Genomic DNA, 27,692 nt, shown 5'->3' with positions numbered 1-27,692 from the left:
ACTTATTTCCCGTACATCTGAAAGCCGAACACGGTATTATTTCCCATTTCGGCCACCCTTGGATATATGGGCCGGGAGCTCCTCCTCGCCCTACCTTCTACCAACCCCCTCCTCGCCTTCATACGTCAGGCGGCCGTTTGTTTTGGAATGGGAGACGATACGAATCTGATCCGTGCGCGCCCACTTTGTCAGTGGCATGCGTGTGCCGAGGTTGTTCAAGCAGGCCTCTCGCCTACCACGGCAATATGATCTGCTCCTCTGGCTCAGGGACGAAGAAAGTAAAGAAAGGATTCAAGCGTGGAAATTCATTGACATACTGCACTCCTCACAGAAAGAAGGGTCCTGCAGAAAAGTCAGACCTCCCCACTAGTTCATGTAAAGGTACTGATTTTCCTCTTGACACCCATGCACTGAGGACGGTCTGCGTCGTCAATGCATATGTTGCTAAAGTCGAAAACGTGTCTACAGGAAGCCTAACAAAATACATTGAAACTGCAAATCAAATTATTTCTCTTTTCATAGAGTTTCCCCCTCTGCTACTATGTACTGAATATAAGTTAGATTAATGTAGCTCGTGAGATATTATCAGAAGGATTTTTAAAAGATTTGTGTAAATGTTTCCTCGGAGGGCTTTTACGGTTAAGGATTTAAACATGTTTCAACCACATAAACTCGTTAGGGGAAACTTATTGCAAATGTCTCATTTCTAATGTAGCTGAAATGTATTATTTGTCAAACTCTTTTGACAGGATTAGGTGAAAACAGGAAGCTCGTGTAGTTTGGTGACCAGGAGACATTCAGAGAACCAGATGCACAAAATCTGTTCCCTGGATTTGGCTGCTCTGCTATCGGCGCTAAATGTCCACCCCAGACTCGCGCTTTTGGTCTCTCTATCTTTGTCCATCTCTGTCTGTCTCTCTCCTGCTCTGTTTCTCTTGCTCGCTCTCTGGAACCAACACATCCCCACTCACAAGCACCAGCACAGACATGCACAAATAAGACACACACACACACACACACACACACACACACACACACACACACACACACACACACACACACACACACACACACACACACACACCCTCTCTCCCAGTCATCCACACACCCATGCTCACACACATACAGTACATGCACACAGGCTCTCTCTCTCTACCCCCCCCCACACACAATACTGTCCCCCCCCCCCCCCATCATTCAGCTGGATCAACTCCAGGCCTAAGGGCTTAGAGAGAGTTTGATTTGTGTCAACTTCCTGCAGGAACTCCCCTCCTCTTCCCCGCCTGTGGCTCACAGACTATCAATTAGTTCCTTATTATGATCCCGGGGAGGGCAATAAAACCTGGAGGGGGCTAAAAGAGCACAGACAGACAGAACACCCCCCCCCCACACACACACACACTTTAAGACAACTCAATCCTCTCTCTCCCTCCTTGTTCCCAGCCATTTGTTTGGCCTGCAGGTCAGCATTTGGATAGCTTGAATGCCTCGCTCCTGCAGGTTGGCTGTTGTTGTGGCCTTTATCTACCCTGATTAAATTTTCTAAACAATCATAACCTACACACGTGATTTATGGAGACCTCCCTCCGCCCGTCTCCCTGTTGTTTGTTCAGCTGTCAGCAGATGTTCAGCAGCCATATGTTTAAGAGATAGATGGCGCTATTAGCGATGGCTCCACGGGCATTGATCATTTTCGGTTTTCCTCATCTCTTCTGGCTCTCCCTGTCTATCGCCATCTCTGTTTGTTTCTGTCACCTCTCCCCTCAGGCTGTGGTCAGATAACACCACGCCATTTATCCAAATTCTTGTGTTCTATGTCCTTTACTGTCAAGTTTAACCTTACATGTGCTATTTCATAATCGTTCTCTTTGTCTGTGGTGAACTACGTGAGCAACCCCGATTAGACAAATTGTCTGCGCCACAACATAGCTTGAGGAGTTTAGGTGTAATGCTTCCTCTTATTTCATGACTGTTTCCCTCTAACAAGTGTACCGAGTCGGTGGTGTTGTGGCTGAATGCCCCATTAATTCAGCAAAACCCATCACCATTACTATATAACCTCTCCTGCCTTTACTGCTCTCACTTGGGGGGGGACACGTGTTCTGTCCCTCCGCTTCCCCACCACCCACAGTCTCCGGCCTCATCTCCTCTCCTCCGTCATCCATCTCCCACCTGCTGGAGTGTAGGAGGACACTTCCAACTCCCTCATTCCCTTCTTCGGCTGTCCTCGACTTATTTTCTTGTCTTTTTATCCCTTTATCTGTGGCAAAGTGATAAAGTCTGCATCGTAAAGGAGCCAGTTGGGGGGGGGGGGTGTGTGTCTGTGTTTACAGCGGAGCTGAACGGATCAGCGAAGGGCGCTGCCTGTCTGACGGCCTCGCTGCATCGACCTCCTGTATGGATCGCTGGCAAGCCAAGTAGAACCGATAAAGGGAAAGCTGGCAAGGCAATCTGCCACTTTTACTTTGTTAATTAGGGATTAACATGCTCTCTCTTTTTTCGGTCTCTCTTTCTCCCTCCCTATCTCTTTCTCTCTTTCTCTCTTTCTCTGTCTCTCTCTTCCTCCCTCTCTCTCCCTATCTCTTTTTGTTTCTCTCTCTCCCTCCCTTTTTTTGTCTTTCTCCTTCCCTCCCTCCCTTTCTCTCTCCCCCTCCCTCTTTTTGTCTCTCTCTCCTTCCCTTTCTCTTCTTCCCACTCTCCCTCCCTCTTTCTTTCTCTCTTTTTCTGTTTCTCCCTCCCTCTCTCTTTCTCTCTCTCTCTCCCTCTCTGTCTCTCTCTTCTCTGGCTTTTTAGAGCATTCTCTCACCCGCTCCTGTTGACAAATTATTGAATTCTTTTGCAGGCACAGACATTTGTTTGCCTGGTTATGATAATTAGGATGGATTTCCTTTGCAAGATTGGACAAAGCAGACAGTACTCTCCATAGCAATGATACTCGCTGTGCCATGGAGGGCTTTGTCTATACATAGGTTTTCTTAACAACCCAACATTACTACCGAACCAGCTCATTTCACTAATTATCACGCCTCCAACCAGACAGAAGAGGACAGCTTGGTGAAGTCAGCTGGTGTAGTTTTAGGTTGGAAGAAAAAGTTGCACACACATGGCTCTCCGTGGCAGATAGTTGACTATCAGCATTTGTGATAGGGTACAGCTTGGCTAATCAAGAGAAATTAGATATTGTGAAGCTAAATAGCCACAAAAAAAAGACACAAAGTGGGTCTGTAGAGTATCCCTTGTGGACCTCCAAATTTGGATGCGGGTCAGCCTCCTCCTACCTTACCGCTGCATGTTTGCTGTCTGAGAGTGTGCCTTACATAAGACAAGGGCCCATAAAGACGGGGTTGCAATGTCGGGAAGTGCTGCACCAAATGGAGACAATCTTATTAAATATAGAAAAGGGAGGCCCATTGCCTTATATAAGTGGCTTTGCTCTGAGAAGAAGATGAGAACATTGCTCCTCTTTCTTGTTGTGGCTTCTTGCGGTTCATCCGAGGTAAACTTGAGGAAACGGTTTAGAAAAACAGAAGGAGCAACAGACCGATGAAGAATGTCTGGGGGTACCGTCTGCCAGCCTGCCCCCTTTGCACTTGTTTTTCATGCTACTTTCTCTCTGAAGTTGACGTAGTGCTGTGTACATGTGTGTACATGCATGTGTGTGTACCTGCATTTGTATGTGTGTGTGTGTGTGTGTGTGTGTGTGTGTGTGTGTGCGCGTATGTGTTAAAGAGAGAGAGTGGTTAGGAGTGCTCACATGTGTATCCATGGGTGTCTGCAAGTATATGTGCGCTTCTGCATATGTCTTTGGGGAAAGGCACTTTTTCCTGATTTAGTCCTGGAGATGAGCTAATATTTATTGTGTTGGAAGTGAGTGTGGTGTGTCAACAGTACCAGGCCTGGGCCTGTTGAGATGACTCCATCTCTTCCTGCCATCACCACCATTTCTATAGTGCCCCTTCCTTTACAAAGACACACACACACACACACACACACACACACACACACACACACACACACACACACACACACACACACACACACACACACACACACACACACACACACACACACACACACACAGATTCTGTGCTTTTCAAGCCCCACTACGCGTATGCATGGTAGTTTTGACAGGCTTTTAATGGAGCAACATGCAGGCTACAGGACAGCCTACAACAGTGCGTTATCTTCCCATTCCTCTCCCTCTCCTTCCACTGCTCTCCCGCTCTCTCTTCTATTCTCCCATCCTAAGCTCTCCTCGAACACCACCCACCCCCACCCCTGGCCTCTTGACTATGTGTTGTCAATTCTTGGTCTGCATCTCTGTACTGGTTCTTAGGGTCCGTCGGCAGGCTGTCAGGTGGACAGAGAGATGGACACGTAGACAGAGAGACTGACTGACCAACAGACAGATAGGTGGTTAGCTTGTTAACGAGGAGAGACGGCAATAAAAGCTGCTCCTGTCTCAACAGAGGGCACATATCACCAAGCTACTAGAGTCTGACCCATATAGGATTTTTAAGACCGATACCTATTTTGATATTTGAGGATTTAAAAAACATAATGAAATATTGGCAGATTTTTTTTTTCAGAAACATTAAATAAACAGATAGTTCCCCTAACATTTGTTATGTGTAGTTATCTGAGTCCTCGCCAAGATAACATGACATAATGCAGCTTAAAAATAGACTTGTTTTATTGTCATAAATAGTACCCAACTCTAACCCTAACCCATCTGAAACTATGCAGTAAACTGATACAGTGACCTAGAATAAATGCTGCTGTTGAGTGTGGCAGTCTGCAGCGAGGACTTGCGATGGGATTTCACACTACACGTTTGAAAGGGTAGCTAGATAACTATGTTTGGCTACCAAGCTGTTCAGCTCATATTTATTTCCGTGTCCCCTCTGGTTTGATCATTTCCAATGCAGAGTCGCAGATATGTTGACCATTGCTTCATTTAGGCAGACTCATTTAAATGCTGAAGTTTAAGCGCTTGTTAACGTTAGCGGCCTTGCGCCACTAAACATGGCGTTAGCTAGCTTTGTGGGTAGCCTAATTTAGCGTTGGACAGCTGCTGTAAGCGATGTTGCCAGAGAATGTTTAGAAGTGACGAGGGAGAAATGATAGGACCGTTGTTTGTTTACTCGCTAGAACTGCCAGACCGTTTCATAAATAAACCTACAATCGTGTTTGTCAACAGCTTAGCCTCCACCACTCAACCACCTTAACGTTAAACGTAATTCTGATGTTTGACTGACCGTACCGGCTTTCACGCAGCAAATCCAGGCGTAGCTGACATGAATGAAGTCAGGTTTATTTAGGCTAAGAGCAGAAGTGATGGTGATGGATGATATATTTATTATTATTCAAGTAATGTATTTCACGTGACAATTATCAATTTACCATGAATCCAGATGATCTCCGTCATGGGCTACTCTGCACCGTGGTGAAGTTAGTTTGAGTTTGAATATTTGACAGACATTCACGTTGGATCCAGCGGCTTCTTCTTACCCAGTTTCACCTAGTGTTGGCAGGGTAGAGTGGGTGGAGAAGAGCCGACAGAAGGGTACCAGCAAGAGTTAAAGGGAAGGTTTACAAGATGGTAGTGAGACCAGCTATGTTTGGGCTATGGTTTGGAGACAGTGGCACTGACGAAAAGACAGGAAGGCAGAGCTGCAGGTGGCAGAGTTGAAGATGTTAAAATTTTCATTGGGAGTGATGAAGATGGACAGGATTGGTAATTAGTATATTAGAGGGACAGCTCAGGTTGGACGGTTTGGAGACAAAGCCAGAGAGGCGAGACTGAGATGGCTTGGACATGTGTGGAGGAGGGATGCTGGGTATATTGGGAGAAGGAGGAAGGCCAAAGAGGAGGTTTATGGATGTGGTGAGGGAGGACATGCAGGTGACTGGTGTGACAGAGGAAGATGCAGAGGACAGGAAGAGACGGAAACAGATGATCCACTGTGGCGACACCAAACGGGAGCAGCCGAAAGAAGAAGAAGAAGAAATTGGCAGTAAGAGGACAGTTAGCTCACCTCTGAGCACTCGCTCTTAACCACAGGGGAAGCCGCTAGATCTGGAGGGAATGTCCGCTGATTATCCAACTTATAACTAACTTCACTGTGGTCTACTGTGCTCGAGTCTGCTTGGGTCAGCTGACTGTTGTGATTTGTGGCATTCCAAACACATGCATTGCTAAGAGTGGCGTTGCAAAGTACGCAACGACAATCTTCCGTATCTCCATTTCTTTTTTAATTGTTATTTGTTGGCAGTTATAAATGCCGCAACCGATTTATCTGCAATTAGCTCATATCACCCGATAATATCGGAATGCCGATTTATCGGTCAGGCTGTACAAGCTACCAGCCTATCATGGCAGCTTCCCCCACCTCTCTCTCTCTGCCTCTTTCCCACTGGTCAAAAAGCCACCAACACCCACTAACATCTGGCTTTTGGGAAAGGTTACAATTGGCATTCATTCCTGGGACAAATGACTTTGCAGTAGTCACGGGTATTCCAGTTCTGATCAGCACTGATGGAAACATGACACCCGGCACGTTCGTGACATCGAAAGTGACACACCAGGACATAAAATAGAAAGGCATACTCGTCTACTGACAGTGGGAAAGGAGCCAATTGCCTATACCAATTTTGGTGGAAAGGGGGTTCTCTCTCTCTTACTCTCTCTCCTCTCCCCCCTCTCTCTCTCTCTCCCTACCTGCTGCTGCCCATCAGACTGCTCAGGCTCTGTTGGCTGGGTGATGCTTGTTAAGGTGCTGAAATTAAGTGTGTGTGTGTGTGTGTGTGTGTGTGTGTGTGTGTGTGTGTGTGTGTGTGTGTGTGTGTGTGTGTGTGTGTGTGTGTGAGTGTGAGTGAGTGAGTATGTTTCAATGTTTCAGTGCATATGGTTTGGCTCCAGGCAGCATGGATTTTCTCCTGCCATTCCCTCCAATTACATGAAGAGGGGTAACATATAGTTCTGATTTTGATGTTAGTTACTGCCAGTCAACTGCGGCGGGGGGGGGGGGCACATATGGAGTGTGATGTGTGCAGGAATAGCTTGGCTTCATGTGTGAGATAATAACCTGTGTTGTGCTTTCTTTGCACGTAAGGTATAAGCACTGTTCCCTGTGCCTTTGAACTGCAGCACTGCAATATGTGTGTGTGTGTGTGTGTGTGTGTGTGTATTCATACACACATTATGCATACAAACAGGCATGCTTACAAATGCATAAAGAGTGCACATGGGTACACACCTTATAAACACATAGATGGAGGTGATGGAGACAAATGGTAATGAACGTTTCCTGTGACCATGAGCAGTAGCGTTACCATTTGTCACCTCTTATCCACAGCCTCGAGACCTCTTGTCTCTGAATTAAAGCCTGGTCTTCATTTAGCCTTGCAACTCCACTTGAGTTCAAAGAATGCCACCATCAAAATGGACCTTGTGGAGAGCTGGGCTTTGTTCGTGAAGAGCAGCAAGAGTATTTCAGTACATATTTGTATTCCATACAAGTATGTACTGCATTTAACTCTGGATGCCCTCGTGAACCATTATATGAGCTTTTGGCCCGAATGTTCAGCTAATGTAGTAACTCATATTTGACACAGTCTCAAAACAGAATCAATTTAATTATGCAAAGGCCTATTAGCTCTCTTGGTTTAGATATTTGCATTTTTGTGGAAAATAACGCAACTCTTTGTCGAAACATCAAGACTAATTTCAAGGCCTTTAAAATATTTAGGATGGTGTTATCACACGCCACAGTATACCCACCTAGCTACCAGTACCATTATATCATTGATTTGGGTTTCTCTCGATGGTTGTATAGTATGTCACAGAACGTTTAAATCGTGTTTTTTTGATGGAGACCTACAATACAACAGCTCGTTTACAATTTGAAGTGAGGTTACTACAAAGTATTTCTTGTGATGCTGTCATTGTCTCCTGAAAGCTTCAGTTACTAATTTTCAAATGAGGCAATAGGCAGGGTCGTTGATTTGATGAATGACTAAGGAGGAGTGAGTCCGATAAGGTTTGTGCAGTTGAATCAATTCAAACCTGGCTCGCCAACACAGGAAATCAAACACTTGACAAGAGAAACGTTCTGCAGCTTAAGTTAAGACATTTTCTTTGGCAGCCCTGCGGGTCAGAGCAAGCAGCGGCGCTGCAAGTCATGTGACCATGGAACAAGGGTGATCTCTACAAACAGTACATCTAATTAATTAGTGAGGTATCACTCTGTCATACCTGGTTTGTTGTCTCTGGTCCAGCTTACAGTCTGTGTGATTAGGCCTGGAGGGAAACCTTACCTGTACATGGCAACACTGACTAAGAGAGCAAAGTTTATCAAGATGTACGTGTGTGTGTGCGTGCGTGCGTGCGTGCGTGCGTGCGTGCGTGCGTGCGTGCGTGCGTGCGTGCGTGCTACATGTATTTCTATCCCAATGGGGATATAAAACCCTGAAACTTCCTACCTTGTGGGGACATTTTATGGGTCCCCATGAGGAAAAGGGTCTATTTCAGGGTTAGGACTTGGGTTTAGGGTTAAGGTTAGAATGAGGATTAGGCTAAGGTTAGGGTAAGCCATGTAGTTATGATGGTTAAGGATAGGGTTAAGGGCCAGGGAATGAATGTAGTCAATGAGGGGGTCCCCACATGTATAGGGTGACATGGTGTGTGTGTGTGTGTGTGTGGTGTGAGAGAGAGATGAAGTCCATGACATCTGTCAAGTTCAGATAGAGCAGTTCCTTTCTCAGGTCGGATTTGGTGTCTGTGAGCGGGGGTGTCTTTTACTAGTATGAGGGAACCTTGGAAGTCAACATATCAAATATCAGATTAAAAAAATGTACATGTTGGAAAAATTTAAATATCAAAAATTCAAAAATCCCATTTTATTGTTGCAAAATTGTTGCCAGTTACTGCTCTTATCAGCCAGGGAGTTTCAGCGGTCGGGTGATTAAACACGTTCTTGCCTGTGTTCTCCATCTCTAGGAGGACGGGTCTGCTAACAAGTCTGAGACCCAGATGAAAGATGTGTAACATATTGCAGATCGAGGCAAAACAAACTCACGCTTTGATGTCCACACCTTTGGTTTTCTCCGTGTGTGTCCGTCTTTTCTGCAGCCCCACGTCTGCGCTCTAGCGCCCCACTTGCATGTATGTGTATATGTGAAATCAATGAATCAATGAACGCACACATACATGTGTAAACATGTCTACTCATGCATACGGGGTGTGTGGCCTCTATCTCATTAGAGCCCATTGTTGCCATTTGATTTGTGGTCTGCCTCCCTTTGGTCCATTGTGCTCATATCACCAGTGCACAAATTCGTGTGGACTGGACCGTGTGGACTGGATTGTGTGGACTGGATAGTGTATGGGGGAGAAGAAGGCAAGGGAAGGTTCAGATAAAGTTGCTTTGAGCAAATTCTTTGCTTTGATCAGCCAGCTAAGCAGTGAAAGGCCTTTCTTCTGCACGTCAGGGTCAGTCCGCGCGAGAGAGGGGGAGAGAGGAGAAGGGGGCAGAGAGAGAGAGGGGAGGAGAGAGATATTTGTTCCGTTTCATTGTGCTTTTCTGTCTTCCTTTTGCTCGCCACCTCGCTGTTTGCTATGTGTCCTCCATAACTCCTCTTTTCTTTGTGATCGGAAAATGTCAGGTCCCCCTCTGGCGAATCAACACACTCAATCACCATCCTCAGTCAGACACACACACACACACACACACACACACACAATCTCATACCTACAAGCGCACAGAAGCTTGTTTAACACCGAGTTAAACATTTGCACAATGAATGTTGGCGGAAACAGACAGGGATGAGGTCTAAATCCAAACCGAAATACAGACATGTGTAGTCACCCCTCCCATTTTCATTGTCTCTTCCTCTTTGTTTCTACTTCTCTACCTTTCACAAGACAACTTCTACAAGGCCCATCCGGCCAGTGGGGGTTTCCCATCCCAAAGCACCAGCTTTTTCATCAGTGTGCCGTTTCAGTTCTTCGTAACGTGACAATAAGCACTGCTCCCTGGTCCTTTTCTGTCAAATCACGGGTCTGTTTCCTCTAATCCAACTTAATTCACTACCAGGTTTGCGAGCAAAACATCCTCCCGACCAGCTCCAAAACTGTAGCGACCGGCTAAATGGGCACAACACCCATACATGCACACGCACACACACACACACACACACACACACACACACACACACACATACGTGCACGCACTCTTGCCTACTCTTTCTGTTATACAAACACGCGCTCATGCACACACACTCGCAAAGGGATGATATATTGTGGGGTCTGTCTTTTGTGGTGCCTTTCTAAAGCAGGACCGTCAGTATAGAAGAGCTAATACAGCCGCCACAGATTGGCGAATAAAGGTTGAATAGAGGTTGCCATGGATGCTTTCCTAGCTATTCCCCTCTCTCACACACACACAGACACACACGCTCGCATGCACATGCATACATGCACACGCACGCGCGCGCACACACACACACACAGCAGTCACAAACACATCTCTCTGCATAGTGTTGTAAAATGACTACAGCAGTTTTGTCGATTTATACTACGCAACCTTGTGAGACGTCATTAAGTCATTTACAGCAGAAGTTGCTTCTCTAATTACTACTTAAAGTCTAAATTCGCTGCCTAAAAGGTGCTTTGTAGACAGACAGACACTTTTCAACCGGGACACTTTGGTCTTTTCAACCAATCACTCCATTAAGCCGGAGCCCCAACACTCACAGCCCTCTGGCAGGTTGTTTGCACATCAGAGCTGAGGGAGACCAGGACACTGGGACGGCACCGTCACCTGTGCTCTTACACGCCACTGTGGCCGAACACAGATATGCAGGGAGGTAGTTGGTTATTGCTGTAAGTCATAGATGGAACAAAGGGTGGTCTGTTGATGTAGAACGTCTCGTGTCTGTACACCCCTCAGCTGAACATGGATTCCCACCTGTGCTTTTCAGTGCCCTAGATGACGTAAAGAGTTGTTGGGTAGGAGTATTGGGCTGCAAACCATGGCTGTGGTTGACTGTGGTCGACTGTGGTCATGTTTACAGTCTCTGAGGTATGGTAAATTTATCAAACCATAGTTTTTTTTTCTTTTCTAAGGGCTTTTGAATGGATACCATCAATGATATTTAAGTTAGGATGTAATTAAGCTTTACTCTTAGAGTAAAGTTGTGCCCCCCCCCCTTTTTTTTTCTCCCCAATTATACCTGGCCAATTACCCCACTCTTTCCCGTCCTGGTCGCTGCTTCACCCACTCTGCCGATCCGGGAAGGGCTGCAGACTACCACATGCCTCCTCCGATACATGTGGAGTCGCCCGTTGCTTCTTTTCACCTAACAGAGAGGAGTTTCGCCAGGGGGACGTAGCACGTTGGAAGATCACGCTATTCCCCCCCAGTTCCCCCTCCCCCCTGAACAGGTGCCCCGACCGACCAGAGGAGGCGCTAGTGCAGTAACCAGGACACACACCCACATCCCACCCGCAGACACGGCCAATTGTGTCTGTAGGGACACCCGACCCCGGAGGTAACACAGGGATTCGAACCGGCGATCCCCGTGTTGGTAGGCAACGGAACAGACTGCCACACCACCCGGACACCCCAGAGCAAAGTTTTTGTGTCTTATGCTTTTAAGTGCAGAGTTAAAACTTGCCCCTCCGTGTTCTCCTCTGTTTGATTCACATCTGGTGAATCCGTCAGGAGGCCATTTAATCCTGTTAGAGGTTCGTTTTTTCTGCATTATGCAAGTTTTCCTTTGCATAATTACTCAAGTAGTGAAACTGTGCTCTTAAGACCAGCCAAGCCCTTGGCTTTGTTGGCGTTCTCGCGGCTCTTTTCAGATGAAGACTTGGAGAACCTCATATCCTGTCCCATCCCAGAACATAATAGTCACATAATGGAAACAATACACTCTGAAGAATGTGTTGTTTTATTGTTGTTTTGCAGATAGCAGAAGCAGCCAAACCCTCCTCTCAGGCTGATGACTTGTACCTGGATGACACAGGCTCAGGGGGCTATTACCCTGAAGATGACGACGACTTCAACTCAGGCTCTGGCTCAGGTAAGACACAAAAACATACACACAGACACAGAAACAGGCACACACACACACACACACACACACACACACACACACACACACACACACACACAATATCAACGCAGGTTCAGGAGGCCGATAGCCCAGGGTGTGATGACAACATGACAACTTCGTTTTAATGCCTGCTTCAGGTTAAGTATTAAGTTTTGTCTCCCATTACCATTTTTATATGCAACCTGTTCACCCTCCCCCGCTCTCTCTCTCTCTCTCTCTCTCCCTCCCCTCCCAAGTTCAATTTAGATTATCTTGTCATCCGCATCGCCACGGGCATGTGCACAAAATTTGCCATGTCTTTTGTTAGTAGCTTCTCTGCTCCAGTTGCGTTAAGTACATGTGGAGCATTCTGGGGTCAGAAGGAGAAGCATCTCTTTCTTTAGTGTCGTGTGGCTGCAACACTAGTCGGGTCAGGTAAGGTAAAATGAGAAAAGAAAGAAAACATGTGCAAGAAACCTCCCAATATCAAGTGCCCACATCATTACTCGCCTCCACCACTGTAAATAATATATTCATATCAAATCTAGCGTGTAAAATAAACAACATGGCCCCATGGATGAAAGGTTATGATCATGTGTACCTGCATTTTGCTCATTTGATCATGTTGTTCTGCATTTGTTATGGCAGTCATATTGAAAGTATTTTCATGCACAATGAAGCACCTAAAGAATGGCGTGCTGTATTTAATTATCCATGAAAGTAATGCTTAATTTACTGAGAAAACATGGTGGTAAAACACTTCACGTCAACCTCCTCCAGTTGATGACGTTACTTTGGATCGTACCATTTTTTGTAAACAATAATTATGCATCGAATAGTTTTTAATTAATTTTACACGTCGATAACTTTCATACTAGTTGCTAATAATAATGTTAACACAGTTGAAGGTCATTCGGTATATAAGCACATTATTTATTCATTATATTATTTCTGTCATTATTATTATTATTATTATACGCAGGTTTATTTATGTTATTGTGTTAACCTAATCATTTACGCTATAGTTTATTTCACCTTAAGCATTAACAGAGCTGATGATAGGAAGGCCTCTGGTATTTTAATTCACGGTCATGTGTTGACCTGATGGCGTTTACCTTCCCTCTCCTAGGTGGAGGTGTGGAAGTGGTGGAGGAGACGGTCACCGTCAGCATGGTGTACATCGAGCCCAAAGCAGCAGAACCCACCCAGGACTCCACCAAATTCACGCCAAGGGTGGAGACCGCCACTGTCAGAGATACGACCGGAGGCAACACACCCAAGAAACCACTCAGAACAGAAGTAAGAAACGCCAGATAAAATCACCCTGTCCTAAGTATAGTGGCAGGTGCAGGAGAGAAGACACGGGGTTGTTTGTTTGTGTGTGCAATAGGGTTATCAAATCAGTTCCATAAAACTATTAACCACTGGGCGTCCGGGTGGCGTGGCGGTCTATTCCGTTGCCTACCGACACGAGGATCAGCGATTTGATACCTGTCTGGCTTGGTCGGGCATCCCTACAGACACAATTGGCCGTGTCTGCGGGTGGAAAGCCGGATGTGGGTATGTGTCCTGGTCACTGCATTAGCACCTCCTCTGGTCGGTCGGGGCGCCTGTTTGGGGGGGGATTGGGGGGAATAGCATGATCTTCCCACGTGCTACATCCCCCTGGTGAAACTCCTCACTGTCAGGTGAAAAGAAGCGGCTGGCGACTCCTCGTGTGTCGGAGGAGGCATGTGGTAGTCTGCAGCCCTCCCCAGATCAGCAGAGGGGGTGGAGCAATGACCGGGCATGGAAAAGTCGGGTAATTGGCCGGACCCCCCCCCCCCACATCACCCCCAAAATGAGAGAGTGAGAGAAAGAGAAAAGGATAGAGAGATTGCATGCACAATCTATCTACCAAGGTAGCAAACGAAAGAAAAAAAAATGGAAGTAGCAAATAAACAAAAGAAATAGACGGTCCATCTAGCAACTCTATGTGGATCAGTGTGTGCAGCTGAATAGCAAATGAATCCAACCAATGGTACTTTTCTCATGTAACAAGGGAAGATTCAAACATAAGAAAAAAATTAAACTAACCATCGGCCTATGTAACACTTCCACCGTGAATCATGGTGTGTATCTAGATCACAGATATCAACTAACGACAATTTTGTCACGTGAGATAACTAGACGACTGTTAAAATGAATGCTACCACTGAAACACTAAGGCTTAATCTTGTAAGGACACCATTCAGACTAACTGCGCCCAGATACCAGCCTTGTTTCAGATTGCTCTTACACGGCGATCAGAGGTGCAAAGACAAAAAAACTAAGTCTTTTCTCCCGGCAGCTCGACATTTCTCAATGCTCCGTTCATCATCTGACGATCTTGAAGGAGTCTCAGTTGCGATTGCATAGACACTTAAGAAATAAAAGGGAATCAGATGCCTTCTCTTTGTGTGGGAACTACGTGTCTTTGCAGGAAAACTTTACAGGTTATAACAGCTGATTAGCGGCTCTGTGAACTGTGGCCAGCGGTATGTGAAGACCTTTGTTCTTGATGGTCTGCAGAAAGGGTATCTTCGAGTGCTTGTGCGTGCATGGTCCACAGTAAGAGGGAGCGAATTTCAAACCCCCCGCGGATTTAAGGACGAAATTGCATCACTGGATACAGTATTACTGTAACCAATATTATTACAGTGGGCGAGGTTGAGCAGGGAGTTGTGGGCACTGTTGTCCACGGGCAGCGCTGGTCCCTTCAGTTACTTGAATCTACTTAGAACAACATAAGGTTGGCGTCCGGGTAGCGTAGCGGTCTATTCCGTTGCCTACCACCGATCCCCATGTTGGTAGGCAACGGAATAGACCGCCTATTCCGTTGCCTACCAGTATGGGGATCGGCGGTTCGAATCCCCATGTTACCTCCGGCTTGGTCGGGCGTCCCTACAGACACAATTGGCCATGTCTGCGGGTGGGAAGCTGGATGCGGGTATGTGTCCTGGTCACTGCACTAGCGCCTTCTCTGGTCGGTCGAGGCGCCTGTTCGGGAGGGAGGGGGAACTGGGGGGAATAGTGTGATCCTCCCACACGCTATGTCCCCTTGGCGAAACTCCTCACTGTCAGGTGAAAAGAAGTGGCTGGTGACTCTACATGTATCGGGGGAGACATGTGGCGGTCTGCAGCCCTCCCCGGATCGGCAGATGGGGTGCAGCAGAGGATCAGGATGGCTCAGAAGGGTGGGGTAATTGGCCAGATACAATTGGGGAGAAAAGGGGTGGGAAAAAAAAGAACAACATAAGGTTGAGGATTGCCATCTATCATGATGCAATGATTGCCAGAATGCCTTGACTATTTTAAAGCCAATTCATTAGATCATTCTCTATGTTACTTTATCTTCATGCAGTGGACAACACCCATTAGAGTCTTCAGGTAGATTTAACAGAATGCTAAGAATTATAAGAATATACTGTTTGACCCCAGCCTGTAGTAGATAATATCAAATTATGTATACATAATTTAAATGTATTTTATGCATTGGTCAGTCAGATTATGTGTTCCATATTAGCTAAACAAACAAAAAATGTGAAATCCAATCTGCAAAAAAAAAAAAAAAGCCAACTAAATAATAATAATAATAATGTAAAATTGGTGCTACAATATTGCAAATACCAGCCTTTTTGTTTTTGGTATTGTTCTATATTCTGAGACTGGCCGTATTATGTTTATTATATTATGACATTATGCAACAATAGGTTATCCATCACCATCATGACTTGGTAGAGAGAAAGAGAGAGAGATTACACAGTAAGTCTTCAACTGACCCAGCATGTTATCAAAATCTCTCATAATACCAGGAGTACTGAGGTTGCTTTCAGGATAAAGATCAAGTGCTCATGTCAGTTCTCCGTGTTTCTGGCCCATTGCACATTATGGAGGATTATATCTCTCTCAGTCATAATCACATATCCTGGAACTATCTCAGATCTCACGTCGGCATTGCACTCTTACTGTACTGCAATGGCCTCTACATCTGTTTAGGATTAGTATTCCAGGTCTCAACCCTCTAAGCCAGGCCGTAAGACTCTCTGGGCCCATTCCATTTTCCCCTTTCCCCCTGTAACTACTCACTAAGCCAAACACATTGGCTCGGTTCCATCCTGGTCCTTTGCACCCTTTTTTATTCTCTTGGAAAAGCTGTGAGATGCATCAGATCCATCCCAGATCCTACGCTTCCTTTTCTGGCCTGCCAGCCCAACCATGGGGTCACTGGCTGGGCTCCATTTTGTGGCGTTGCTTCCCTGACTAGCTCCTTGTAAAAATCATTGGGCAATCTGGACTGGATCCACTTTGTTCTTTTGCCAGCCCCTTGGACAAATCTTATGTTTCACTGGCTAACTTCCATATCGGTCACCTCCCTCCTTCTTTCTCCTGACCCTCTAGCTAAGCCAGCAGGAAATGAACCAGTGGCATTCTGGTTCCTCCCTCTTTTGCTAAATATTTAAGGTCCTGATAACATCGGAGAATCGGGGATCACGCCAAACTGCCTTAAAGAAAACTCTGGTATTATTTAACCTAAGCCTTATTTTTCTAATGTTAGGAGTCAAACCGCGTGATGGGTACCAGAATCTTCTAAATTCATTCGGTATTGAGCAAGCCAGCATCAGCCGACCGCTGCACACCAAGTTGCGATTCAATCCTGCAGCTCTAATATTGCTCAGCAAATACTTTTTTTGGCACTAACAGGCTCATAATGTTTTAAGCAATGTCTGAAAACACTGTTATGAAGACAATTCCAGTATCATCAGTTAGCGCAGTGATAGACCTTTTTTATATATTATTTTTTGCAGTTCTCTTGCGCTTCCACTGTTGTCTTCTTGTAGCAACTCACTCCTCACGGGATTACAGAGCGAGACTTCTGCTCCGAGTTAGAAATGGATTGATATCTATATAACGTCATGATTGATATGGCTAAGACTCTTAAGATTCCTCTCTTAACAATTGTGGGCCTGTTAGTGCCAAAATAAGTTAGTGCTCTTTTAGTGGACCTTGTTTGGTGAGCGCAATTGTCCCGAAGGATTACATTGCAGTTTGGTGCGCAGCAATTGGCTGATGTCAGCTTGCTTAATACTGACTGAATTTAAAAAGATTGCGCTACCCATCGTTTGGTTTGATTCTTAATGACAGGAAAATAGAGCATAGGTCAAAAAATTCCAGTTTTTCTTTTCTCACTACTTTTTGCCTACAGACACAGGAATACCAAAGAGAGGCAGTTATATGTAGCTAGGTGTTTGTGCTATTAATCAACCTCTAATATCTTTTATCTTTTTCACTCTCTGCCTCATCACACTGTTTCCATTCCTTTCTTCACACTGCACATTTTCCCTCTGAACCTCATCTCCATCCCCTCCTTCCCTCCCTCCAGGCTCCAGTACTAGCCACAGAGGACATGCGTAAGAACCAGATGACCAGCACCACCAGTGCCCCTGGCTCACCCCAGGAGCCCATCGAGGTGCACTCTGAAAACCTCTTCCAGAGGACAGAGGTGTTGGCAGGTATGTTCCGCGACAGCAACACACCACACACAAAAAACCAACTGCTCCTTTGCCAGGGGAACACACCTGGGTACACCAGGGACCGAATATGCAGATGCACACATGAGTCTAAAATTCGCTAACGCTTACTGTCATTGCTAGAGGTAAAATGTAGAGTTGCTGGCTTGCAAACTTTCAAGGTTTGGAAGATTTCTGTCACAGATTGAGAGAGATGCAGCTCAATCAATGGTAACTTGATTGGACTGCAGTTTGTGTTCGGGCTGAAGTTGTTTTATTATTTAGATGCTGGTTAGGCGCTACAGCAGCTTCCCTGCCAGAGGAAACACTCAGATCTGTTTTATGTAAAGCACTGCACAGATGTTGTCAGGGTTCAGTCAATATTTAATTGCTTCCTATGCACAGTTTTCAGAATGTAAGCCTCATAATGAAAGCGGCCTCTTCAGCTTGGTGCTCAGCCAATAACTTCTTTCACGCTTTTTATGAATGATACTGATACTCCGTAAACAGTGTTTACTCTCTAATGTGTCTCAAATTCCCATACTGAACATTGCGTCAGAATATTTCTGGTACACAATTCAGTTTTGGAAATTTAGGTGATGTTCACCCCGTTGTCTCACACTTGATCCTCTCAGAATAAGTATTTGGAATAAACTCATTCTGCAGCCCTCTGTGGGATCTAGTCGAGTTCAAAGCACAGGGTTTTTTCAAAATAATGCGTTGTTGCCTTCTAATACGTGCAGGAGAAAGGAAGGGAAACAGATCTGACCGGAATTCACTGTTCTCTCGTGCCATTTCTCTCTCCCCGCACGTCTCTGACGAACATTGACTGGCATTTCGCTTTTTGTGTTGTGAAACCCATCTGGTGTTGTTAGTCTCTAAAATCAGCATAAACAAGGACAAATCAAGAGAGAATTAGATGATTACACAAGAACTTGCTGCACCCCTCTACCCAGCTGATAGACTTTTATTTCACCTTTTGTTTATTGTTCTTGGATTTGAATTTTTTTCTTCACATGTATAGTTTACTTATGGTACATAAAAGGGGATTATATAAGATTTGTTAAGGCCAACTCGTGCAAAATTCTCACTTATTGCCCAAAAAAGCCTCACTAAGGTTCCCTGAGTGGTTTTTATCTGAGGTCATTTCGCCCTCCGTCTGCAGAGACCGGGTCCCTTTTGGAAAGATGAGGGCGCCCCGAGTGTAGAAACATGCCTAACAAACCTTTCGCATACTGTTTTTTTTTCTTGTCCTCTTACCTTCTACACTTTCCACTCCATCACCGTTATGACTCCAGTGATAAGAATTGTCCATAATCAAATTTGCATCCACCAATCAGCACTGTGGTGCATGTTCTTGGGAGCTCAGCAGCTGGAAGCGTGCCAGTTTTTCCCCCCCATGGGGCCATTGGGCCAGTCAACATGTGGCAGCCCAAAGTGGAGTGCGACCCAGGCTATTTTACTGTCAGGGACCCGAAACAGATTAGGAAGCTGTAAACAACCTCATACAGGCTTAATTAGAGGAGAAGGTGAAGTAAGCCAATGTTGAGATTTAGTAAGGAGAAATAGGGCTAGTTTGGAGGCCATGGAGGGAGGTATTTCTCAGTGGATTTCACTCAGAATTTCCTTAAAGGGAAACAATCACATTTTCAGCATTACCACTATATATACACATACACACACACACACACACACACACACACACACACACACACACGTGCTGTATAGTGAGATAGTGTTGAAAATCGTTTCCCTTTAATTTCACTCCACGGTTGACTTAAATTAAAAAAAATATAACCTTCAACGTCTTTTCTCTTGTGATCTCTCACTTTCTCTCTCACAGCTGTAATCGCGGGTGGAGTGATCGGCTTCCTCTTTGCCATCTTCCTCATCCTCCTCCTGGTGTACCGCATGAGGAAGAAGGACGAAGGTAGCTACGACCTGGGGGAGAGGAAGCCCTCCGGCGCAGCCTATCAGAAGGCCCCAACCAAGGAGTTTTATGCATAAACCCCTGCCTTCCCACCACCACACTGACAAATCCCCAGTGACTGTCGACCGGCAGTACACATCAACAAAAAACAAAAAAACAAACCTGTTTTAATGCAACAAGAAACAACTACATCAAAAAGTTATAAAGTTGAGTGAGGCAAAATAGCATAAATGAAAGCTTTTGCATAGAGTATTGTAATTAAGACCTTTTCTTTCTTCTTTTTTTTTAAATGAAAGCCAAGCTTTGCTTATTTTATGGCAAATCTCAGTGTATTTAAACATTTTGTGTATTATTTGAAAAGGCTGAAAAAAAAAAAAAAAACAACAAATACAGGATCTGTAAAGGCGAGGAAACCGATCGCATCTGTCTTCTGTCAAAGGAGCTGTTTTTAGTCGCTGACTACTTTTTAACTGTAGCAGTATGTTATTTGTAAAGAAAAATTTAAAAGTGGAAATAATTGAAAATAATTATTCTGTATTGATCCTACTTTCTTTTTTTTTCTCTTTTTATTTTGTCCTAGCATGTCTGATGTTGATCTCTAAAGGTGTATTTCATTAATTTATCTTTTCTCTGATGTTTAAAAAAAATGCCTTTGTAGTTTTGATGAAGCTCTTTAGTCTTCATATTAACGCTGATAACGGTCAATGTAAATGTTCTCCCTTCAGGTTACAATGTTTATTTTTTATTTTTTTTTTTTTTTTTTTTTTGCTCTCACATTGGTTTTTAGTTAAACGTGAGCATTTCATTATGTATTGTTTATTTGTTTGCTTTCTTTTCAATGTAGCCCTCGCTCTGAAAACAGCATTTCTTTTCTGCACCATTATTATTCTCATACCCAGGAATTGGTCTTAAAAAGGCTAAGATGTGTCAGGGCTCAAGAAATATCCCACGGCTCACTTCTACTTGATATCTTGTGGACATTTTTCTTACTTTTTTTCCTCCATTTTTAACTGCAGTGGATTTTACTCATACATCCACTGTATTGCTTTCCCCCGCTGGTTTCATGGAGCTCTGGATGGATGTAGTGTTTATCGAGGGTTTTGTTTTTTTGTTTTTCTTTTGAGGGATTTTGGCCCTTAGACACCCCTCGATGTGTCCCCTTCTGTTTACTCTGACTGCCTCCTCCTCTATACCCAGATCTCCCTTGTTCTCCCCCTCTTTCTAACCAGTCTGGAGCGAGGCCAGTTCAGTTGTTGGTCCCCCTCCTCTTTTTCTCACTCAGCTGTTTGGAGCTACCCGGGGTAGCTTGTGAGCGAGCCGGTCCGCCCGCCCAGCGCCTGGTGTTATTGTCAGCGAGAATGCACCGGGCCCAGAGAGCCTCTCGGTTGAGGGCCTTGGCCCCCCCGCTATCCCGCTGGTGCCTGGGCGCAAACACGCAACCAGGCCCCGCTCTGTTGTTCCAGCACCCCACGCTGGGACTCGCCAGCCTCGCGAAGCCAGCCCAAGTCTCGCGAGCTCAGTTTTCACGATGAGAGATTTTGCGTTTGGGAAAGCGTCCGCCCGGGATCCATTGAGCCCGGCCGCTGGAAGCTGGCTCAGTCAGGAAACTGTGGAGCGGCTTAGCTACTGCCGGAAAACAAGCGGTGCCCTGTTCTGAAAACTACAACAATGGCTACGCTAGGAGAGGTTAGCAATGATGCTGCTTTAGAATTAGTTTTATCAAAGACATTTACAACGCCATCAAGAAACGTGCAGACAAAATAACGAGCCACGTCGACTAACCTGCTATATCGCTAGCGGCGTTCGCCGTAGCAGCGTGTAGGAATGTGGCGCTCTGGTTGTGCGTCATGGGGTTTGCGACTCTGACTGGTTAAAGGCTGATTCAATTACCCGCAGAGTAATTATGGTCTATACCCATCGACAACGTCCCTAATACAAACAAACGCCTACTGAGCCTTGTCAGACCACAATGAGCAAAGCAAAATGTGTGGGCTGGCTTTTCGAGGCTACCGGGACTCCTTTGTGGAGACAAAATGGCTTTCATGCAGATTCCCTACTGAATGACGAATAAGGCTAAACTGTATATGGAAGACCTGGGTGCTTAGTGACGGTCAGTAAGATATTGTCTTTGGCAAGGCGTTAACTTTGAGGTCTGCTTCAAGCGTCTAGAGTTTTTGTGGTCGATTCTTTGCATTTGAATGAAGCTTTGCATCAGTATGTGTTTGCAGCCTGTAATTTTGCACGTGGCACGTCGTCCCCATTTATCGTCAATTAGCGAGGATCTGTGGAGAGAATAAGGTTGTCAACCTGGTGTAAAAGTTACACATCGGATCGTTTTAACTTATGCCGTTTTCCATCCCCAATCCAGCCGGACGTAATGTACAGGCACAAAATGGCTGCCATCAAATTGGACAGGCAAATGAAGCTTTGATATTTAGTGAAAGCAAATGGTATGAACACATACATAACGACCTCTTTGTTTTAATGTATGTCAACTTTACACAAACATGCCATCTCAAACCAGACAGGAGTTATGTCCGGCAGGCTGTAAAGTTGCCTTTTTTCCAGTTGTACAGTAATGTGAAGTAGATAGATGCTGTCATCTTCTAAACTTGCACAACCCACACACACGGCTGTAGTTTTTCCTATCCCCTTTTCCTATCACTTCACCTCCTCTCTTCCCTTCTCCCTCCTTCTGTCCTGCGGCGCCAACCCTATACCCCCCAACCCTGTTTCTCTCAGCCTCCTCCGAGCATTCTCCGGTACGTACTGGTACCCAAGGCACCAAGGTACTGAGTTGCATATGAGAAAAACCCAAAGACTCACAGTATTTCTATTCTTGTAATCGTCGCAAACCCTGCTTCCACCACCTTGGCCACATCATGGTGTCTTTTTCTTCTTTTTTTTCCCTCTTCTTATCATTTTTTCTTCTTATTAGAGACCTGACTATTGAGTCCAATTGCTTATTAGTATATGGAAAGATATATTATATATATATAAATATATATAAATGTATATTCACAAATGTTTTAAACCTTCAAAGTGCCTACCATTTGGAAATGTACTTGCTCTAGGCGAGCGGGAGAAGGGCGCGTACACAAAGGAGGGGTGGAAATGACTTGACTGGCATTCTGTGAGCACAGATGACTGTAATGGTAACTTTTTTTTAGTCTTACAAAAGCTGACAGTATTGTACCTATAAGTTGAAACAACACTACTGAATAAACATTGTGGCCTAATATCCATCTCTGTGTGTCATTTTGTTTTAAAAGTGATGTCATTCCGTTGCCTACCAACTCAGGGATCGCCGGTTCGAATCCCCGTGTTACCTCCGGCTTGGTCGGGCGTCCCTACGGACACAATTGTCCGTGTCAGCGGGTGGGAAGCCGAATGTGGGTATGTGTCCTGGTCACTGCACTAGCGCCTCCTCTGGTCAGTCGGGGCGCCTGTTCGGGGGGGGGGATTGGGGGGAATAGCGTGATCCTCCCACGCGCTATGTCCTCCTGGTGAAACTCCTCACTGTCAGGTGAAAAGAAGCGGCTGGCGACTCCACATGTATCGGAGGAGGCATGTGGTAGTCTGCAGCCCTCCCCAGATCGGCAGAGGGGGTGGAGCAACGACCAGGATGGCTCGGAAGAGTGGGGTAATTGGCCGGATACAATTGGGGAGAATAAAGGGGGGGGGGGGTGATTACAAATTTTCCAGCGATGCCCAGCTTTGCATTTAGTTTGCGGCATTGTTTTATTTTATTCACATCAGGGAGTGACCCAGTATGACCAGTCCTCTACTGTTGTTGGTCAGTTGCGGGTCAAATGTTAATTTCCTTGTGTGTAATTTCAGCATTAAAATCCATTGCTCAAGCATCTCTACGAAGGGTCCTTGAATGTCCAGAAAGATGCTATACAAATAAATGAACGAGTATAATTATCATCCATCAGCGTTACAGCAGCACCTGCACATAATTACAGTGGGTTTTGCTTTAGGTTCAGTTTTTGCAAGAATAGGTCTCATGGAAGAATACAGACTGTTAACAGTAGATGCCACTGTGTGTCTTTACTTAATGCTGCATTAAAAATTTATTCTATGACTCTTTAAAATAAGGTTAAGCCTTTATTAATATTGCAACCTTACACATCTGCCTTGATAAGGCGTGTGTCTGTGCTTATAAACAGAAAACAGAAGTATGAAATGGAAGATGTGGGGCCACTGTTAATACTCTTTAGTTATCTACTCTCTGACCTTTACTTGAAGAGTAGCTTTCACACAAGCTCCGGACTGATCGCAGATTATGAGCGGAGATGAGTAATATGGTTATGTGCCCCGCTGTATCTTTTCAGTGCCCTAATCTGACCCAGTTAAAGGAGGAGATTAGAAAAAATGACAGGGATTAATCTTGTCCAGAATCGTTGGGTGGCTTCATATCTTGAGTGGGGCCACAGATTGTGATGGGAAACTGGTGATGCTGTCACAAACGATAAGGAAGTCTTCGGGGGGGTGCAAAAATTTGGATCAGTAATTGGTTTGTTTTTTCATAGATAGCACGCGGGGCACGACATTTCAATGCATGCACTCATCCAATGAATGCACAAAGACCTCGCAGTTCACACTTTTCAAGAATCGCACGGCTTCAACAAAGGCGCACACGCTATGCAGGCGTTTGTCTCATGAAAGAGTAGCCTCTCTTTTTTTTCCCACCCCCTCTCTCTGAATCTCCTCTGAGTTAAACAAAGATATTTAAGTGTGAGAAAAGAAAGCGGGTGAGGAGAATCGACTTTAATACAAATTCACCTTGGGCTCCTTCCACAATATATAATTTCTAAAAAGCTTTTTCATTGATTCCACTCTCAGCATTTTTTCCCTGCCAGGGTAATTGATTCATACCGGCATGTTGGGGTTTTTGCAAGCTCTCATCAGAATGGGTTAATTCATGCTGAAAAGGGAATGTTAGCCGTGAAAGACCTAGATGTGCAAGGAATCCATCTAGGGATGTTAGCTTGGAGCACAAGGGTATGTATGCATTAGTACACAACATAGCTGTGTGTGTGTGTGTGTGTGTGTGTGTGTGTGTGCGCGCGTGCGCGTGCGCGTGCATGCATGCATGTGCACGAGTAAGAGTTTGCATGTGTGTATGTGCATGCCTGCCTGTGTAGCATACATCCCTACGTACATGTGTGCTTGTGTGTGCGTGACTGTGCCCACATGCGTGCATTTGTTTTTTCTTATTGTTGACCTAAGGGGGTGTGGCCGGCAGGTTCAGGACGAAGCTATTGCTGGTTTTTGCCATGTTGTTTTAAATGAATGCTCCTCTTTCTAAGGAACCAGGTCAGTATGTTCTAATACGGTATGTGATATTTGCTCTGAGGCAGTTTGTACAAGGCCCCCCACTAGGATAGGGACTATTCAGGGGAGTGGTGAAGCAGCGCACCAATAGGAAAAGACATCTCCATTGAAGCTATTTCTCTAACACACATTACTCAATCCATCTATTCCCATCTCTGTCCAGTCGTCGTGCGCATGTTCGCCCATCCAGCCTCCAGAATGTATCAAAGTGTAACCAGGATTTATACGCCCCGCAACGGCTGCTGCTGCGTTTGTATTTATGTCGGGGTTAGGGTAAAGGGTCACTGTGTGTTTATGTCAGCAGGGGAACATAAATTTATGGCGCTCTCAACGGAAACATGAGCAGAGAAGGTTATGGATGTATGTTTCTGAGATTACAGGCGGCATATTTCGGTTTCTTTCACTCGTTCTTTCTCTCCTTTTCTTTGTTTATCTGTCCCTCTGTCTCCTTCACTTTATTCCTTTCTCTCTGTGTAGCTAGGACAGAGCTAATTCAATAAAGTAGCCGGCCATCAACTGTTAGTCAGCGCCAAACCATGCAGAAACGTCAAGGAAATGGCGTCCAAGGTAAACAGCCTGTCAGGCCTCATAAGAGCTCATGGCTGGAGGCTAAGCCTGGGCCTGGCTGGGGTAGACACGTAGCACCTTCGTGACCAAAGCAGAAAGCGCTGCAGCAGCCGCACAGACAGCAGACATAACACTCTACTGTAACACACACACAGTCCAATTTTCCAATCTCAGCCCAAATTTAGCCCTACACATCTCGACAGAAGACACTCATGGCAGATGTTTTATTATTAATGTTAAAGCTACACTATGCAAGTTTGGCACAGTGGTTGCGCTTGTTGCTCTGAGAAGTACGTTCTCTGTGCTTTCAATACTTTTTTATTTCTTGTGTGCCACCATGAATTAACCTACTCAGAACTACTGAAGATGCAAGGGTGTCTGGGTAGGGTGGCGGTCTATTCCGTTGCCTACCAACACAGGCATCATCGGTTCGAATCCCCGTCTTGCCTCCGGCTTGGTCGGGCGTCCCTACAGACACAATTGGCCGTGTCTGCGGGTGGGAAGCCGAATGTATGTATGTGTCCTGGTTGCTGCACTAGCGCCTCCTCTGGTCGGTCGGAGCGCCAGTTACAGGGGAGGGGGAACTGGGGGGGGGGTAGCGTGGTCCTCTCACATGCTACATCCCCTTGGCGAAACTACTCACTGTCAGGTGAAAAGAAGTGGCTGGCAACTCCATGTGTATCGGAGGAGGCATGTGGTAGTCTGCAGCCCTCCCCGGATCGGCAGAGGGGGTGGAGCAATGACCGGGACAGCTCACAACTTTCTCATATTGATCTAACCACAGACACACAACTGGGCAAGGTGGCCCAGTGGTTAGCACTGTTGCCTTACAGCAAGAAGGTCCTGGGTTCGAACCCCAGGCCATCCCAAGTCCTTTCTGTGTGGAGTTTACATTGTTCTCCCCATGTCTGTGTGGGTTTGCTCCGGGTGCTCCGGTTTCCTCCCACCATCAAGAAGACATGCATGTTTTAATACTCCTGTCTGTGCCCCTGGAAAGAAGAACTGGAGTTGGTCCCCGGGTGCTGCAGCTGCCCACCACTCCTATGGATACACTCGTTGTATGGATACAATTCATTGTAAGAATACAATGAACAAATAAATTGGCTCTTTTTTCTCTTTTCTCTCACTGGAAGGCACAGTAAACAGTGAAAACCATATTGAACAGCAGCGTAAGAGACAGGTGACTACCTGCACTTGAGCCAAATCATAAACAACCATCTAAATTACTATTATGACCAACAACAGCATTGGATTCGATATCAGCAATAACACATTTGCCATTCATGGAGAGCACTCCATGCTATCGCTGAATAATATGTCATGATGTAACATGCTGGAAGAAAGCAGCACGAACTCGGCAGCCCTGACCACAGCACTCATCATAGACCTCTAAAGGTTGTTGTCATTTTAGGGCTCTCAGGGCTTTACCCAATTTTCCCTCGGGGATGAATAAAGTATTCTGATTCTCTGACTACACTCGAATTCATTTATTTTCATTGTCTATGGCGAAAATAGGGTTTTCATTGGATCCTGTTTGCCAATAATTTTGTTTTTAAAATGCATTGAGTAATGTATGTGTAAATAACATACCACAAGGTTATTACATATTTTAACACGTTAGTTAATTTCAAAGAATTACTTTGCGAACCAGGGTGCGGATGTTGTGTCACTAGGCTATGACAGGGCTTACTCGTATTGTGCACGGCCTGCCAGGGCAGTTTAGTTACCACTGAGTCAACAATTCCCAGCAAGTTCTTAATGCAGCTTCAAAACTGATCAAAATCCACCTCAGCCAGTCTAGAAATGCATATGAGAACAATCCTTTAAAGCAAAAAGAGTCGATAGTAGTGATGGACATAAAGGCAATTAAATCACAACCCTATGCATTTTACATTGGACTGAAACAGGGTTGGAACCGCAATTCTTTATTTGGGCATGAAATTTGTGTCACACTGAAGGTGTAGTCACTCTTACAGTGGATTGTCAAAATCTCCTGCATTGATTTTTTTTTTTCTTGCATTCCAGGAGATATTGGTCAAATCTGGGCTTCTCCTGGCTGGTCCTTAGGAGTTGGAAACCATAGCCCCAGCTATCAACCATAGCTCCAGTCCTGGCTTCAGTCACTGCTTCATGGTGTACTACACCCTCAAAACGAAGCAGTAACATACAGGCGTTTGAATTAGAAAGATTTCTAAAACTTCTACACAATATTCATTCTGAAGTTATTC

At 45.2% G+C, this 27,692-nt stretch overlaps 1 protein-coding gene across 1 annotated transcript in view; it reads left to right on the top strand.

The window, feature by feature from the left end:
* The window catches only part of sdc2 (syndecan 2), a 53,835-nt gene extending 31,045 nt beyond the window's left edge, over positions 1–22,790 (top strand). The window contains exons 2-5 of the mRNA XM_056298344.1: positions 11,973–12,087; positions 13,229–13,398; positions 17,501–17,630; positions 19,471–22,790. Coding sequence (XP_056154319.1) covers positions 11,973–12,087; positions 13,229–13,398; positions 17,501–17,630; positions 19,471–19,634 — 579 coding nt within the window. The 3' untranslated portion in view covers positions 19,635–22,790. The remainder of the gene's footprint in view (positions 1–11,972; positions 12,088–13,228; positions 13,399–17,500; positions 17,631–19,470) is intronic.
* Positions 22,791–27,692: the final 4,902 nt, after the last annotated feature.

The sequence above is a fragment of the Lampris incognitus genome, chromosome 18 (assembly GCF_029633865.1).
Source record: "Lampris incognitus isolate fLamInc1 chromosome 18, fLamInc1.hap2, whole genome shotgun sequence".
Classification (NCBI taxonomy): domain Eukaryota; kingdom Metazoa; phylum Chordata; class Actinopteri; order Lampriformes; family Lampridae; genus Lampris; species Lampris incognitus.
Note: the sequence above shows the minus strand (reverse complement) of the source record. Positions and strands in the feature narration are given on the sequence as shown.